This window comes from Schistocerca piceifrons, chromosome 5 (assembly GCF_021461385.2).
Source record: "Schistocerca piceifrons isolate TAMUIC-IGC-003096 chromosome 5, iqSchPice1.1, whole genome shotgun sequence".
NCBI classification, from domain to species: Eukaryota; Metazoa; Arthropoda; class Insecta; order Orthoptera; family Acrididae; genus Schistocerca; species Schistocerca piceifrons.
Window position 1 is genome coordinate 499,341,047 of NC_060142.1, and position 18,304 is coordinate 499,359,350.

The 18,304-nt window shown below is 37.3% G+C and overlaps 1 protein-coding gene across 1 annotated transcript in view; it reads left to right on the forward strand.

Annotated features, from left to right (window-relative positions):
* Nucleotides 1-9,871, forward strand: part of LOC124799303 (ran-binding protein 9) — a 226,517-nt gene extending 216,646 nt beyond the window's left edge. Inside the window, exons 8-9 of the mRNA XM_047262890.1 lie at nt 3,709-3,820; nt 8,435-9,871. Of these exons, the coding sequence (XP_047118846.1) occupies nt 3,709-3,820; nt 8,435-8,568 (246 nt within the window). The 3' untranslated portion in view covers nt 8,569-9,871. The remainder of the gene's footprint in view (nt 1-3,708; nt 3,821-8,434) is intronic.
* Nucleotides 9,872-18,304: the final 8,433 nt, after the last annotated feature.

The following is an 18,304-nucleotide window of genomic DNA, read 5'->3' on the forward strand; positions in this document are numbered from 1 at the left end:
GGTGCCATGGATGACACACAAAGGTCTCATGCTATGAAAAAAACCGCCACCAATGCCACCACGGACCATCACTCCTCGTCGGCAGGTAACAGTCAGGTTTGTATCCCACCAGTGTTCCCACTGCTATTTGGGGCATTTCCAGACATATTTTTGGCCTTGTATCTCATTAACTGTAGTAGAATTGTCTTTTGTGATTCCTACCTTGAACTGAGCCCCAATGACCAGTGAAGAAGTGCCCAGAAATGATTTGAACAGCAGTGGGTTACCAACCTGACTGTCACTCGCCATACAGCCCCTGAACCAGGATTGATGGTTTGGAGTGCCATATCAGTGCATAGCAACACCCCTGTGGTTGTCACCCACGCCACCTTGACAGTACGGCAGTATGTTGTTGATAACGTATGCTCTATTTTGTTGCCCTTCGTGGCCAGGCACCCTGGACTTACATTTCAGCAAAATAATCCCCGATGAACATGGCTAGTGTTTCTACTCATTGTCTTCATATTTGCCGACCCATACCTTGCCCAGGAAGGTTGCTGGATCTTTCCCAACTGAGAACACTTGAAGCACTATTGGGAAAGCCCTTCAAGCAGCTCGAGATTTTGGTGATCTTAACATGCCAACTGAACAGAATTTGGCATAGTATGCCTCAGGAGGACATAAAACTACTCTTGTCTATTGATGACAAGCCAGGAAGTTCTTTTTCTTGAATAAATAATTTATTTTTTTCTCATATTGTAATCATTTAGTTGTCAGTACATGTACACCACATCTAGCAATTTCCATCCCATTCGGATAATTACTTAGTAGTACATATTGTTTTTGTTTTTATTTATTTTTCATAGAGTATACTAAGAGTTCACAGGAGACTAATGTCAGTGATATTAGACATTCCTTCTTGTTGACTGGTGTGACAGACATGTTCCCAGTTTACAAGCATATAAGTAATGGAAACAATACTGACAGAGGGGAGCTTGGGTATATGTTTTCCAGTGGCCGATTTCTCCTCCAGCCTAACCACCAAATATTACCTAAATTTATGAACTGTTATTGCTGCAGTTACATTAATTTCAGTCAGTAACCAGCATTCAATATTGTACTTACTGACGACTTGGTGTACGTACCTCACCAACTGTCCTACAGCTGACGTACTTGCTCGTAAAGTGGTACACAATCTGCAGGCTGGAGTCGTACATCAATTCTGCTGGCTCCCTCAAATTTTGATGATGTGATAAATTAGAAAGGCATATGAGGGACTGGGAAAAGAGGGGGGGGGGGGGAGGTAAGGAAGGCATGACAGTATAATATTGCAATTATAATACTGCAGAAAAGTTCACCTAATGCCATGGAACAGTCACCCAGAAATCAAATGCCCAATATATATCTCCCTTTCCTCCCTTCCCCTCCCCCTCACCTAACAATTATTTTCAGTGTACACTCAAAATTTTCATTTCCTTCAACAGATGACAAAGTTGCAGCAGTGATTCAAAGTGGACTCCATTAGTGAAGTATGTTACAAGCAGTGTGTCATCGAATTTGTCACTGTGAGATAGAAACTGTGGAGAATATTCACAAACATTTATGTGAAGTCTATGAAGCATCTGCAGTTGACATAGTTCATCAGAGCTCCATGATTTGCAGCAAGCAAGGAGACAATTCTCGGCATTCACACCAAACATGTTGCAGTGTGCTGACGTTCTGATTCGTGGGGTTTGACACTTTACAATTGTTCAGTTGATATTGCTGCTGTCAATCAGCAAATGAAATCTGGATGGAATTATCCACACTCTTGGATGCCCATATATGTGCAAGCTAGGTCCCTTTCTTTCTTACAGTTGAATACAAATCTTACCAAAAAAAGGTTTGCTCTGAGTTGTTGCAATGATTTGAAGCTGATGATAGGTCTTCTTGTCCCGGATTGTGACAGGTAATGGAACCTAGGTTCATCACTTTGAGTCTGAAGCAAAAAAGCAACCAATGGGATTGAGTCATTCTCCCTCTCAATATAAGAAAATATAAGTAATTGAAAGCATCCGCGCCCGTGAATAAGATCACGATGACTATATTTTGGGACTGTGAGGGTGTGATTCTGATTGATGTGATGCTAAGAGGCATTTACTACTATTTGGATGCATTCGTGAACACATTAACCAGTTTCAAGAAGCATTTCCTGCAACTTTGGTGCCATAACAACCCAGGGGATGTTTAAAGCCAACACAATAATGCTCATCCCCACACAAGTTAGGGGCTTGTGAACACATCACAAAATGTGGTTTGGCAGAGTTACTCCCTCCACCTTACATCCTACATCAAGCTCCTCAGACTTCCACTTGTTTGTGTCACTAAATGATAGTATTTGAGGAAGACACATTGAGGGTGATGAGGAGGTGATTTGTGCAGTGAAGAAATGGCTTTCTAACCAGAACAAGGACTGATGCGGGCAGGGTATACAAGCCATTATCTCACTACAGCAAGCCCATAGACATGGAAGGAGATTTTGTGGGAAAATAGCATTTCATAGGTGTAATTTTCATTGTGTATAGTAAATAATTGTTGAAGAAAGACGTGTGGAGCATTACATTCTGAGAGACTCTTGTACAATGGTACAAACAGAGCTTATCATAAATTTTGATTACGTATTTTCACCAAGTTTATGAATAGCAGTAGCGTATACTCCTTATTTATGTACATATATGTTCTTTTCTATATTAAAATGTAATGCTGCCTAAAGTTGCTATGTTAAATTTTTAAGTGTGGATTTGAAAAATGGTCTGAAGAAAGAAAGTAACTTGTTGGAAATGATCTCCATGAATTCTGTGGTGTTATAGTGTGTATTGTTTTAGCATTTAGTCAAGTTTTCCAGGTGCAGACGGTGATCCAACTATTGTAAAGTTTTAGTATTAACAACTGCAAATATAAAAGATAGGCTTATAATACTGTTTTCTTATTTTTCATATTATGGTATTTGTTACTAAATGAAGACCTTTCCTAGAAGTCACCTAATTTTAATTGGAGAAATGGAAGAAAAGAAATTATTATGGATCCAGTTAACAACAACGGGCAGAAATGCAAAGTGTCATAGTGTCAATGAATATGATGTAGCTAGACTCTGTACACATGATTCTTGTTTCTCATGCAAAATAGTTTGCTGTTACTTGTATGCACAGCACTTTACAATAGACTGAGCCTGACAGTTCCTTGAAGAAACTGTATATGTAAAATACAACTTATTTTGTTTGCTTATGTAAATGCAGTGTATACTCATATAACACAAACAGTGAAAATATTAGTACTAGTGGTGCCAAATGCAACAGAGGCGATGTAAGCGACATTCAGGAATGTATGTCTGTTGAATGATCCCTAATGATTGACAAATCATGTGACTAGTTGCATTTGCCATGGTACAGCTTTTCACCATTTGTCTTGTTATGTGCTATACACTTCTGTATGGTTACATATTCCTTCCATTGTGGAGGTTGTGACAGTTACTATAATTTGTTTAAAGTCTGAATTGTTTTTCTACCATATTTCCTCAGTATGTCAATGTAAAGCTTAAAATTTTAAATATCAGTCTTTTGTAGCATGCATTAGCTGTGATATTTTGCATTAATAATTAATGTTCAGTTCTTATTAACAAAATATTTAAAACGTGCCTCTCACTGCCTTGGTATTATCAAGCAAAGTGCCATGATAATGAAATTGTTGCAGGATGCCTTTAGCCTTCTTGCATATTCAAATCCATGGAATAGCCCTGTTGGCTGGCAGTTGGATCCTGTTCAGAGGGAGACAGTATGTTCTCTCCTTAACTCTGCAATTCTAGGTAAGATAGTATAACCAGAAACTGGTTTGTTAAGGTTCTCCATTTTACATATACTCAGGTATTTATCTAATTCAAAATGAAAGCCACAATGACTGGCAATATTTTAGATGGAAAAAGAGTGCCTGCTTACTACCTGCTTAAATGTGAACATCTTGATACAGGGTTAACAAACCCTCAAATAAAATATATATATATTTTAATGAACGGTACAGAACTTCTACTTAAGAAGTTTCAAAAACAGTACAGGAGAGCTGAGCAGGAAAAGTGTCAAATGTACAGATATGAAAGGGGGAAAAAAGTCACTCCAAACATTTAATGAGGAAAGACAGGAGATGCAGGAAAGCTCATGGAAATTGGAAGCTAATTATAAGCCATTTCCAGTGTGTATTTCACCTCATAATCTAGGGTTTGAAGTGACTTTTCAGTCCTTTGAATGTAGTTTCCAATTCGAAAGTTACTTCCAATTCTCTGCGTCCTTTGCCTCATATGAACCAAGGTTTGTAACCACATCACTTTCTGCACAATATCTCAACACACTACTCTCTCTTCATGCATGTTGTTGCTCTGTACCTTTGGAATTATTTACAAGATCCAAATGCCAGAGGTCCACTTGTCTTATAAATTTGTGCTTTTGTCTGCACACCCTCCAATTCTTTCTCTCCTAGCAGCAGGTAGCTGAGAGCTCACACTTGCTTTGAAACTTAAGCATCTGTAATAATAAATAACATTGTAGAAATTGCATAGTCTCTTCCAAAGAATTGATCAATATAAAGTTCTCGGATTTTCTGGTGAGTGAGGTTGTGAAAACCTTTGCCAGATGATGATGGCAGTGAGAGTAATTGAAACATCACGTGTATTTGGCAACCTCACCCAGCCAGCAACTTCAGAAATATGTATTAGAATTGATTTCTAATTATCAAAAGGTATTTTGTTTCATGACATCACCAGTATTCCATGTAATGAACACCCCCAACCTGTAACATATTGTAGGCACCTTGTTTTAATATGCAACTATTAAATTATCTCATTTGTATGCCATTTGCTGTGAGACCATCACGGGGCTTAGAACCAGATGCCTGCATAAGAGTCATAGTACGGATGGCAGTGTGTCAAAGGTATTTTGAACTGTGGAACCATGGCCATTGTTAATTTGCTCTCTGGTGACAGATTTGCTCAGCTATTTGATTAATATTAGAAGTTAGGATATGTGTTCCCTGTGATTTCACTAAATCAGCATTGGAATTGCAGTATCATTTTGTGTATTTCTTACAATTCTCTCTTAGTGGGATACTTAGTCATATTACTTCAATGAAAAGAAGTATTATGGTAACTGTTATAAGCAACATTGTCACGCACACAGAGATTCATTGTTTCCATTTGCTAGAAAAATTGTCAAAGGATATGATGATTTTGTGTGGGTGTAGTGTGCCAACAACTGTCTTTTCTTCCCAATGAGGGACCAGTAGTTCCAAAAGCTAGGATTATTTTTTGTCCGTTTGTGTGTGTGTGTGTGTGTGTGTGTGTGTGTGTGTGTGTGTGTGTGTGTGTGTGTTGTGTCAGCAGTGATCAACTTTTGTATCCTCTTCAGGGTTATAATATCTATTCTTGGGATTACATGGCTTAAAATCCTATAAGTGCTCTTTTGTTCACGATCTTTACTTTATTATGGACCACAGTCATCCAGAAGATTTGAAAGTGCAATATATGATCTCTCAGTTCATATTACACAGAAATCTGCATGTACATGTCATCTGTGTATATAAATCGGATGTCTTGTCACAAAATGACAAGGATGTGTGATTTATATACTGGGTGTTCGGAAATTCCCATTACAAACTTATAGGACTTGGAGAGAAGAGTGAGTACATAGTATTTTGAGTAGGAACCCATGTCTGTTCTACAGTGGTTTCAAGTCGGATGTTTAGCTTGTCCACTTCTACTTGAGGAATTGATTTAAGCATGCCGCAGTACAATTAATATGTAACAGTTCGAAAGGAAAAATAATGAAATGTTCATTTATCACTTAAGCACATTTTTTTGTATTAACACTTAAACTTTATGTGTTTACATTATTCCCAAACATAAAAGAACCCAGCATACTGTACGTACAGAACAGTACAGATGTATTAAAACAGCTGCTCAATGTGGCGACCACAGCGTTGTTACAGACATCGTATTTGTGAAGCATTTTCTGGTACGTACTCTCTATCTCCTTGGTGTCTCCTCAATTTCTAGTGCTGTGGCCAGAACTCGTGCCAACAGATTTTCCTCTGTCTCTACAGGAGTTTTGTAAATTAACATTGCATACAAGCCCACAATAATATCCATAGGAGCTAAATCCAGTGATAATGGTGGCAACGCGGTTGGAGCACCTCAGCCTATCCATCTCCCACAATACTGTATGTTAAGATGCCTCAAAACTGCAGGTATTTAGTGGCATAGCATCCAGGAATGAGTCCAATACATTTTTTTTAGGAAGATCAAGTATGCATGACCAGTTAGCTTGTGTGGAAGGTGGTATGGCCCAATCACGTGACCATCCAGTATACCTACTCACAGGTTAGTACCGAACTTGTGCTGAAATTCCTGAACAGGCCTGGCTGTTTTGCAAATTCAGAACACAGCCCCTAGTGAACTCACTTTCATCCATGAACAGAAGTAATCTGGAAACAGGGATGTGACAATGCAACAGTGTAGGAACCATTCACAGTAGGTAACACATTGTGGAAAATCTGATGGACCCACAGTGTGGACCCTTTGTAAGTGGTAAAGGTGTTCTCCCACAGAATGTCCTGGGTGGTATTGTGGCTAATACCCACTGCACATGCAATTGTTTAAGTACTCATTGAAGGGTTCTCTTCAACCTGATGCAGTACATCTTCAAATTCGAGTATGTGCCATGGAGCACCAGCCGTGCCTCATGATGAAAATACCTGTTTCTCAGAGCCACTGTGTAATGTGGGCAAAGAGTTGGTGTGATGCTGTGCTATATTGCAGAAAACATTTGTAACAGAGCCGACTACCAGCTTTTCCGTTAATCTAACCCTTGCCATACACAAGGAGCACATCTGTATGTTCCAAAATCGTGTGCTGAACCTTGTTTACTGTATCTGAGACATACAGGCATTGAGTAGGTCTTGCAGCAAGGCGGACATTAAGTGACATCAGGTGTCCATCTGACATATTACACTTCATCCTGCCTACCCTATTGCGTACCAGGTCAAGCAACTCTGAGACAGTTCTCCTTCCCTCAACAGATGTAGATGTATTGCATATCTCAGCTAAAATCTTCATAGAATGGAAATAGTAAATTTCTGGACATGGGTTTGTATTCAAAATATTATGTACTTGCTCCCCTCTCCTAATCTTAAAAATTTGTAATAGGAATTTCTGAACACCATGTATATAGATACCAAATGATGTATATATGTTGGTGACGGGTATATGCAGATTTGTGCTTGAAATTTTCTCAAGGATGAAGTATTACACTCGAAACAGGCTCCAAAGCTGAAATAGCAATAGTTGACTTAGTAAACATGATTACTGTCAAATAGTGAAAATGTTGTCATTATGGTGGATAGGTAAGGGAAGTTCCCTTTTTTGTTTCATGCTTGAACTTCTCCTCTCATTTGTTCCCATTGGGAACATTCGTGTACACACATACATACACAATGCTTACCTCATGCCCTGCATTATGCTAGCATTTGAGAATGTAATATTTGTCATCACTGCCTAACAAATGAGATAACTGTCATCCTATATTTACTCAAATTTCATGGTCCCGTCCCAGATTTTCAAGAAACATTGGAGTAAAACATTCTGCCTTGTTTCCACTTCCATTCATTTTTCAAAAAATTCACGTCAGCATGAGATTGTGGCTCTTCGGCTGCTTTCTCTGCCATAATGACCCTTCATATGCTGTGGAAAGAACTGGTATCTGGTAAGCAGAAAGAATGTCTGTTACTATATGAAACAGTTATTTTCAAGAACTGTTATTCATGTGCCTAGCCAATGATAATATTTTAGAAGTGTTCTTGTTCATCAGTCTGTAATATGACTTTTGCTGGCAGGTACAGTTGCCATTCCTAGTAAGTGGAATACGTTGTGAAAAGTGTGGTAAATAGAAAGTGACACGCACATGTAGACATTATCACACAATCACCCCCATACTTAGATACTTTGACTTGTCTTCTTTGCTAGCAGAATCACAAGGAGATGTAAAATCTGCTCATGTAAATTTTACATGATGTATTGCTACTCACTATATAGCGGAAATGCTGAGTCGCAGTTAGGCACAATAAAAGGACAGTCAGGAAAGTAACCAACAGTGTGTGTGTGTGTGTGTGTGTGTGTGTGTGTGTGTGTGTGTGTGTGTGTGTGTTTGGGGGGGGGGGGTTGTGTAATTTAGAAGAAGGCCTTTCTGCCCAAAAGCTTATTTGTTAGACGGTCTTTTTTTTGTACCCATCTGCAACTCGGTATCTCCACTGTACAGTGGGAAGCAATCTGTTCTTTTCTCAGCATTGTCATTATACCATTCTGGATTTTCCATTCTTTAATATGATTTATTATGTACAAGTACCACATTAATCTTAATGGTTTTGTGTTGCTTTTCAGAATCGAGCAATCTTCCTCGTCGGCCACCACTGGAAGTAGCATTGGCACATGCACGTGAGCTCGTTCGCCTTATGTCGAGGTCTGGACTCGGATCCTGTGCTTTCGCCAATGTGGATGACCTGTTGCGTCATTGATCTCCTTGTCATTTGCACTGTTGTTTTTAGTCCTGCCCTTCAAACTTCCCCTCCATGTGTGGAGAAGCTGCCATGGCAGCTGTATGTGCTACAGTTGTTAGGAATTTAGTGCCACAACTAGGGTGTTGTTTTACTATGCTAGTGAGAAGTGGATCAGCAAGCATTTTATTGGTTTCTAATGTATGTGTGTCTCTAATGAAGAACTATTGTCAGATTAAGTTGGAAGATTTTTTTTTCTTTTTGTATGATGTAAGAATCACTGGCATCTGTTTATTTTCGTGGTCTTGAAAAGCTTGTGCCAGAACCTATCAGTTGAAGAAAGTGGTTTAGAAATGGATTGAATGTCAGAGAATCTTTGACTGAATTCATGTTTAATTATTTTCTTTGCTCATCTGAATTGTCTCACTTGTGGACAATCCTTTGGACATATTTTACCAAAAATTAAATTTTGCAAATGTTGAACATGTTGATGCGTAACAGTGAAGTTCGTATAAAATTTGAACTTCGTGTGTCTTACAGTGCTTGTAAGATATTTTTACAACAGCTTTGCTCCTACCTGAATTAAATATGGATGTTGTATCTGGAAGCTCAAGAAGATAACCAAGGAAGATAATTCACCAAAACGTATAGTGATCATGATCCTGCACTGCACCCTTTTGTGGGCCCTGTTACTGAGCTGGTACGATTGGCTTTGTGGTTGTTAAGGAGTAACATTGTGACATTTTAGTGCAATATGGATAAAAATCTTTCTTCAGCTTGGTAATGTTTGTTGTGTAGTTAGACGAAGGGTGCTGTGCATGTACACAGTTTTCCGAGGATGTTGATTGTTTCCAAATATCAGGTTTCCCTCAGTGGAACATATTGGGCTGTTCCTTTGATATTCTGCACGAGAACTGTAGATAGTGGAAGAACTGGAGCCATCATGGTGGGGACTACTACATATTTTTAAATGTGTGTTTCAAGAGCTGTGTTGAACATTTTCTATATTTTGTTACGTGTGATTATTGAAGTTGTGTCTGCTATTGAATTGTCATTGTAAACATTTGAAAAAGAATCATCTTTTTTTGATTTGGTACTTTGATAAAGAAATTTTTAAGGTAAATATTAAAAATAGTACAACTTTATTTTATAATTCATCAGTGATTCATTAAATTCTTTCCTTTTTATGTTGTTGTTATATGTGTGTGCGCATGAATGGATCTAAACATTCTCCATTTTTATAGTGGTAACTTACAGAAATATTTAAGAAGTGATTCTTTTGCCATGATGTACAGTTGGATCATTAAAAAAAACTACACTGAAATTCTGTTTTTCTACGAATCTGTGCCAACTTAAAGTTTATTATTCATTCTAAATCAGACTATGTCATCTCATAAAAGTGCAAAGTAAGACATAGTGAAGCAATAGTGGCTATATTTTTGAATATGTGATACTCCTAGGGTTTGCTGATTGTGACAAAGCTGATTACATAATGAGTGTATGCAGAAGTTTTGCAGTTCCTTTACCACAAGTTTGACGTGAGTGAGTATTCACAATTTAGAAGAAATCTTTGTGTGCATTGACCATGAAATCCTTATAAGGTGTTACTGAATAAACAATGCTGCAAATGCTGTATTTGTTATAGAGCAGCTAGTGTTATAACAAAGTTGGCCTCACTCTATAGTTTCAAATCTTTGCTCACATTGGCATCCAAATATAGGAATAAATGAGCTGCTACAAGTCTTGGCATGATATATCTATAATTACACATTTTATCAGAATTTTAGTAATTCATTGATATGCCAAAAAATTTTGATTTGTAAATGGTTGTTCTGCTAATGATGGAGAGAAATTTAAGCCAAAACACACAGAGAAAAGGTAGAAAATGTACTCTGGGCATAAGGTTTTTGTGGTTAAATTTCAAAATAAGAAAAATGATTGTGTGATGCCAGTAACATGTCACAGAGCTATGATAAGAACAGAAATGAATGTCTTTTTCAGTCTGTCTCAAAGCTGAAGTTCTGGTTTTGTTTGTAGTTTTCTCAATCCTAATCTTCACCATGAATCCTTGGCTTATTAGTGATTGGAATTGATATTAAGAAAGATAATATAAACAGTAACAGTATACAGCTTGCCCAATTATGTATTGATCACAGATTATTCACCTGTCAATAATACGGTTTCTGTGATATGCCTATTGTCTTGTTTCATATTACTCGTGCATTTTTACCAGGCTCACTAATTTTCATTAAAAAGGCACACAACAGATTTAGATAAAAGCTCCGGGCAGCAGTGGTTAAGCATTAAGCCTGTGTGTCCCAGTGATATACTTTAGCTAAAGGAAAAAAAAGAAACAAATTCGTCAACCACTATGTCGTCTTGTTTAGTGGACCTGCATCTCACCACAAGAGAAAGTATCTGCTCCTTTTAAAGTTTTAATTAAGAAGGAACACAATGATTAATACACTGTGTATTACTGTCATTAACCATTGTACTTCTCATTTAATTTCTGTAGATTCCAGTACTGGCATTGGATGGTCTAGTAATGAGTTCTTAAATAAATATGCACTATTTAGATGTGATTTCTTCAGCTTTTAATGCTGAGTATAGGTTTCCAGTAGGGACTGTCATCCATTATGTAGAGTATGCTTTTAAAATAAGTAATGCACTGAGGAAAATGCAAATGCTGTTGGTAAAGTCACATGACTTGGAACTGGACTGAAATGCAGAACATGAGCTACATTCTAGAAAAATGAGACATTCTTTTACTTTGTGATACAATAATAAAAATGAAACCAAATAAAATGTTAAAAAAATACTTACCATTTGGTTTTGTAATAACAATAACATTGAAATAGGAATACACAAAGTTAAAAGAAATAAGAAAAATCTGCAACATATAAATTTTTCTTGACCATGGTTCTTCACCATGTTTGATTTTGCTGTTTTCATATTAATGTTTTTGATCACACCTTGGAGAATAGTGTTTAGTTCATCAACTACATTACATATGGAGTTGTATTCAGAACAATGGTTTAAAACCCTGCGTGCCAGTACAATTTTGTTCTGTTTTCCATAAATTGAATAAGGCAAATGTCAGAATGGTTTCTTTGAATAGACAAGAGATTTCCTGCATCCTTAAATGTAAGAAATAAAGTTAGTTCAAGAGTATTGAAAAGTAAAGAACTAATAAACTCAAAAGATCTACTTGAAAACCAGATGGGGTACAGTTCTGTTCGAGTTACTATACACTTGCCTACCTCAAAGGTAAGAACCACATCACCCAATGGTTAGGATTAAGGTTAAAAGAGGATCTAGACCTCCGAGCTACTTGACAGTTTTCACATATTTAAAGTATTATAAGGTGTGAAAACACACACACACGTGAACCATTTGTAACACAAAGAATATTGAGTCTATATTCAGTTTCTTACCAAGTTCTTTGTAACATTTCCTCTGTTATTGTTGCAATCACATTAGTGATATGATGTTGCAACATAGAAATGTTGTCCTTCATGAATCCCCACATGAATAAATTGAACGGCTTAATGTTGGGTGAACATGGTGGCCAGGCAATGGGTCCTCCGTGCCCGATCCAACTACTGGGAAATTTCATATCCAGGAACTTGTGAACAGCTGTTGACCAATCCGGCAGAGCTCCATCTTGTTGAAAAGTGATGTTGGGTTGCAAGTCTTGTATTTGAGGGTATACAAACTGCTCCAACATGTCCAGATACACTGACCCATTCACTGTTTGTTCTGCAAAGAAGAATGGTCCAACAATTCTGTCATGCATTAGCCCACACCAGAAGTTTAGTTTAAGGCTATCACGAACATGTTCAATGACAATGTGTGGATTTTGTGACTCCCAAATCTGAGCATTATGCCTATTAACCCTTCCTGATAGACGGAAGGTTGCCTCGTCTGAGAATAAACATCTTTCCAGGAAGCTGGCATCCATATCAATACGCTGCTGCATATCCACAGCAAATTGTTGTTGATGTGGTTTGTCATTTGGTGTCAATGTTGCAGAATTTGCACTTTGTAAGCACACATACGAAGACGCTGATGAACTAATATACACAATGCACTGTTGATTGAGGTACATCAAGTTGCCTAGATGCTTGACGAATTGACTTACGTGGGCTTCTGAGAAACATTTGTCTTATGCCCTCCACTGTCTCTTCTGAAACTCCATAACATGCACTGCGAGAATGTTTCAGAACACTTCCTGTTGCCAGAAACATCCTATAACATTCCTTAATTTTTTGACGTCAGGTATATCACATTCATACACATGAAGATAATTTCTTTGCACAGTAATCGGCGATTTTGTTATTTTGTTTCTGCAAACCTTGCTACTGCTTGCACGCACTGCTGTGGAATTGCCATTTTCACTTCATGCTGTGGCTGTTTTGCGTATCATCAACATGGACAAATGCAATGAATATGGATGATATGATACTCTGTGGTATTCTGCGGTTTGAATTCACTCTGATATTTAGCAGTTGCATTGATTTGATTTTGTAAATGTTACTGACAATATTATACACATGTATAATGCAATATTCATACTACAACTTCTCCCGGATAATTATTTTGTTTAAATTACACAAGAATCCCACCTGACATAGTGTAATAATGTTGACTGTAAGTTGTGTTCATATCACTAAAATTACAGATCGTACATCAGAGCTTTTATAATTTGTCTCTTTGATGGATTTAATTATTCTTAGCAAATTGATCATGAAAAGGAACCACAGAATACTACTCGCACACAACACTGACATATGCTACCAGAAATATTTTTCTCCGTGATTCGTGTGTAGTTTAATTTTGGCCTCATACATCAGCAATGAAATCTTGTTCAACAATAAATACCATCAGCACTGTTCTTAGAAGATGCAGTCTGATTCAGTTAATTTGTTCAGTACCACCGGTGCACATTTATTTCTTACACATCGGAATATTGTTCGCAGTTTCAAGTAATTTAAATTTGACGCTGAGATAAAAGTTAAGATGGCTGCCAACAAAAGATAGAGGATTTCTTTTTTAACTAAGATTTTCCTTTGCTCAATAAATGATCAATCATTTAAATTGATGCCACCAAAAAAAAATTATTAATACTGTTTTGCAAATTAGTTCAACACAAACCCTTGATATTTTGACCAGAATCACAGACAAAGTTGCTATATAATTGCAACTAACAATGGTTGCACTTCTTGCAGCTATGATAAAACAAGTAATACGAAATTATAATTGAAAGAGGAAGTGATTTTTCAATAATTAATCATAAATAGTTTTAACACATTTGGCTCTATTTGTTTTTTACCAGCAAATGAACATAAAACTACAATAAGTTTACGTTAAATGTTTTTCATTCAACAGACCTCAAATCGATTCGCGTCTTGCGTCGGCGACGTACATCAGAAGAAGACGACAAAAGGGTACAAAACAAAAGAAAAGAATGACATACATTAACAAAGAATGTGAGACTAATATTGTCTCTGTTTTACGTAATTATCATCTTTTTAAGAAACAATTGCATAATTGAATGAATATTATTGAGTTACGTAATTTTCCACACGTTCGTATTTCACTCGGGAAACATTCCACGTGTGTATGTTTGTGTTTGTTTGTGTGTCTATCGACCTGCCAGCGCTTTCGTTCGGTAAGTCACCTATATAGTGGATGTTATAATGCGACCATGCTGTACTCTGGCGACAATACTTGACACTTCTGATGCAGGAATATAAATTCTTTGAAGTGCTCTATAATGTGGTGCATATTTCATTGTTGTATCTACTGTGGTTTTTCTCTCCTGGGTCTTTGAAATCAGGGAGGTTTGAGTGGGACACCCTTGTATTCTGTGCAAGGAATTTTTGTAAATGAAATGTTTTGAGATGACCTAAACTTGTTGCCATTCCAAGAACTTACTTTAATAGCTTGCTTATTGCCTGTGTAAGAAAGATTTGAATAAATAATTTTCAGTCTCATTGGGTACTTGAACCCTAAAATCTTTTTAGCCACTTCCAGGTCAGTTTCAACTACTGTTTCTCCGTGCGTGAATATTTGGTGGAATCAGAAGTCACCACAAACTTTATTTCATGTTTTGTGTACTCTTCTTTTTTGTGACTCTGAAAATACATAAATGATTATTTGTACATACAAATTGCTTGGCCAGCTTCACAGAGGGGCCACTACACATTCTGATAACAGCACATACATGTGTGAATTTTAGTTCTGTGATCATGTTTGCGGCTCAGTATTGAGCTGCTTGATTCGGGAGAATGGTGTGCTTGGAGGTTTTATTTTAACCTTACTTTAACCTTATCTGCAATATAAACTGTTAGCATTCAAGTTAAATATGAATTGGCTTATGCTGTACTTAACAATTTTTTCCACTTTTCTCTCATTCAGTTTTACAACCACAATGTGTCAGTTGCAGCTGACTACTAAAAGGCTGCCAAAACTGAGTAAAAAAAAAAAATTGTTTTAAGTTGACATCTGAATAACCATTTGTATAGGTTTTAATAATTCATATCACAATTTCAACCAACAGAACTTGAAATGGGTTACAGTATTTTGAATTTCAGACTGTCTGTAACTATTGTGTCTTATCTTTTGACAATTAACTGACAAGGCCTAAGATACTTCAGAAAAGGCTCACCAAGCTACTAAGCATTCTTAACTGCCTCAGCAGCCATATGTCAGATAAGTTCACTGCAAATTTTGCAAAGCATTTGTTAGAGCCATTGTTTACAGTGGCAGTGTACTTGTGGATTAAAAAGCATGTCCTCTCTCAAGGTGCTAAACACTCTATGACTGGTGATAAGTGCCATTTGGATTGATGCCGATTCTTATCTGTACGTTGATCCATGCAAACTACTTTGGATATGGTAAGCCAAAGATACAATAGATCATCACCTAGATGATCTCAAACTAAATTGAAGCTTTATAGAATACAAAAAGACTTTACTCCAGGTTACATGTTTTCAATGAATTTTCTCTGATTTTTGATGATGTACCATGTTTGTATTGTTATATACCCCCATGAACTGGATGATAAAGTTGCTGAAAGGTTCAAAGAAAACTTGAGTCTCATTTGAAACAGGTACATCACTGATACAAATTGTAGTAGGTGGTGATTTCAGTCTACTCTTCATGTTGTTGTTGTGGTCTTCAGTCCAGAGACTGGTTTGATGCGGCTCTCCATGCTACTATATCCTGTGCAAGCTTCTTCATCTCCCAGTACCTTCTACAACCTACATCCTTCTGAATCTGTTTAGTGTATTCATCTCTTGGTCTCCCTCTACGATTTTTACCCTCCACGCTGCCCTCCAATACTAAAATGGTGATCCCTTGATGCCTCAGAACATGTCCTACCAACTGATCCCTTCTTCTAATCAAGTTGTACCACAAACTTCTCTTCTCCCCAATCCTATTCAATACCTCCTCATTAGTTATGTGATCTACCCATCCGATCGTCAGCATTCTTTAGTAGTACCACATGTTGAAAGCTTCTATTCTCTTCTTATCCAAACTATTTATCGTCCATGTTTCACTTCCATACATGGCTACACTCCATACGAATACTTTCAGAAATGACTTCCTGACACTTAAATCTATACTCGATGTTAACAAATTTCTCTTCTTCAGAAAGGCTTTCCTTGCCATTGCCAGTCTACATTTTATATCCTCTCTACTTCGACCATCATCAGTTATTTTGCTCCCCAAATAGCAAAACTCTTTTTACTACTTTCAGTGTCTCATTTCCTAATCTAATACCCTCAGCATCACCCGACTTAATTCGATTACATTCCATTATCCTCGTTTTGCTTTTGTTGATGTTCATCTTATATCCTCCTTTCAAGACACTGTCCGTTCCGTTCAACTGCTCTTCCAAGTCCTTTGCTGTCTCTGACAGAATTACAATGTCATCGGCGAACCGCAAAGTTTTTATTTCTTCTCCATGGATTTTAATACCTACTCCAATTTTTCTTTTGTTTCCTTCACTGCTTGCTCCATATACAGATTGAATAACATCGTGGAGAGGCTACAACCCTGTCTCACTCCCTTCCCAACCACTGCTTCCCTTATGTGTCCATCTACTCTTATAACTGCTATCTGGTTTCTGTACAAATTGTAAATAGCCTTTCGCTCCCTATATTTTACCCTTCCCCCTTCAGAATTTGAAAGAGAGTATTCCAGTCAACATTGTCAAAAACTTTCTCTAAGTCTACAAATGCTAGAAACGTAGGTTTGCCTTTCCTTAATCTAGCTTCTAAGGTAAGTCGTAGGGTCAGTATTGCCTCATGTGTTCCAATATTTCTACGGAATTGAAACTGATCTTCCCCGAGGTCGGCTTCTACTAGTTTTTCCATTTTCCTGTAAAGAATTCGTGTTTCATATGTTGGCAAAAGTACGTGTTTGAAGCAGGTGGTAGGCTTTAAAACATCATCTGAAATCTTGTTAAATGCTTTCCCCAAAAATTATTTTGAAAAATTGATTAAGGTGCTAACTCCAAGTATAAATGGTTTGTGAAAACATATTGATCCCTTAACTCTGAGCAAATATGGAGCATCATGACAGATACAGGGATTAATGACAACAAGGTTGATGTAGTGAGACTGAAAACCATAACGTCTAGATCCACTAAAAATAAACACAACATACATCTATTTGAAAAGGCAGATAAAAAATTTGCTTTGCATCTTCCTAAGAGACACTGCCCACTTCTTCCAAACTGTGTAACCATAGACCAGATGTGGTTTAAATTCAAAGAAATAGCACTGATGGCAATTGAGAGATTTATACCAAATAAATTAAGAGATGGAACTGATACCCTCCTCCCCCACAAAGTAGGTAAAAAAAAAAAAATCCAAGGTTGGTTATGTTTTACAGAAGCTTGAAATTTAGTGTATACTTCAATGCAAGGTGATTTTAATAGTCTCCACAATGAAACACTGCTGCCCTGAAATCTGGCAGGTAATCAAGAGATTCTGGTTGTATATAAAACACATCAGCAGCAAGACACAACCAGTTCCTTCTTGCACAATTGCCGTGGTGGTATTGCCAATGACAGGACCAGTAAAACGTGGTTTTCCAAAATTACATCACCAACAATGACAAAGTAAATCTTCAAGAAGTCAAATTGAGAACAGCTGCCAACATGACTACCTTTCGATATTCTCAGTGTAATGAAGCAGTTTAACAAGTTGACTGCCATCCGACCGCTGCCGACCACAGCAGAACCGCTTGCCTGATTCTGTGTGCCTAGTCTGGCCTTGTAGTGAAATATCCATCAGTAAGCATGTGGCAGGCAATGTGTTAAATCAGTTCATAAAGGAAGATTTTCCAGTCAAACCTATACCAGTTAGATTACTTTCAAATTATATTGATATAATTGCTCCATACTTAGCAATCATATAAAACTGCTCGCTTTATAAAAGATTGTACCTAAAGACTGGAAGGCCACACCAGTACTCAAGAAAGGAAATAGAAGTAATCCACTGAATTACTGGCCCATATAACTGGTGTCGATTTGCAGTAGGATTTTGAACATATACTGTATTCAGAGATTATGAATACCTTGAAGAAAATGATCTATTGACAAAGTCAGCAGAGATTCAGAAAATATTGCTTGTGTGCAACCCAAGTAGCTCGTTATTCTCATGAAGAAATGAGTGTATTGACAGGTGATCTCTGACTGAATCCATATCTGTAGAAGGCTTTTGATACCATTCCTCATGAGGGC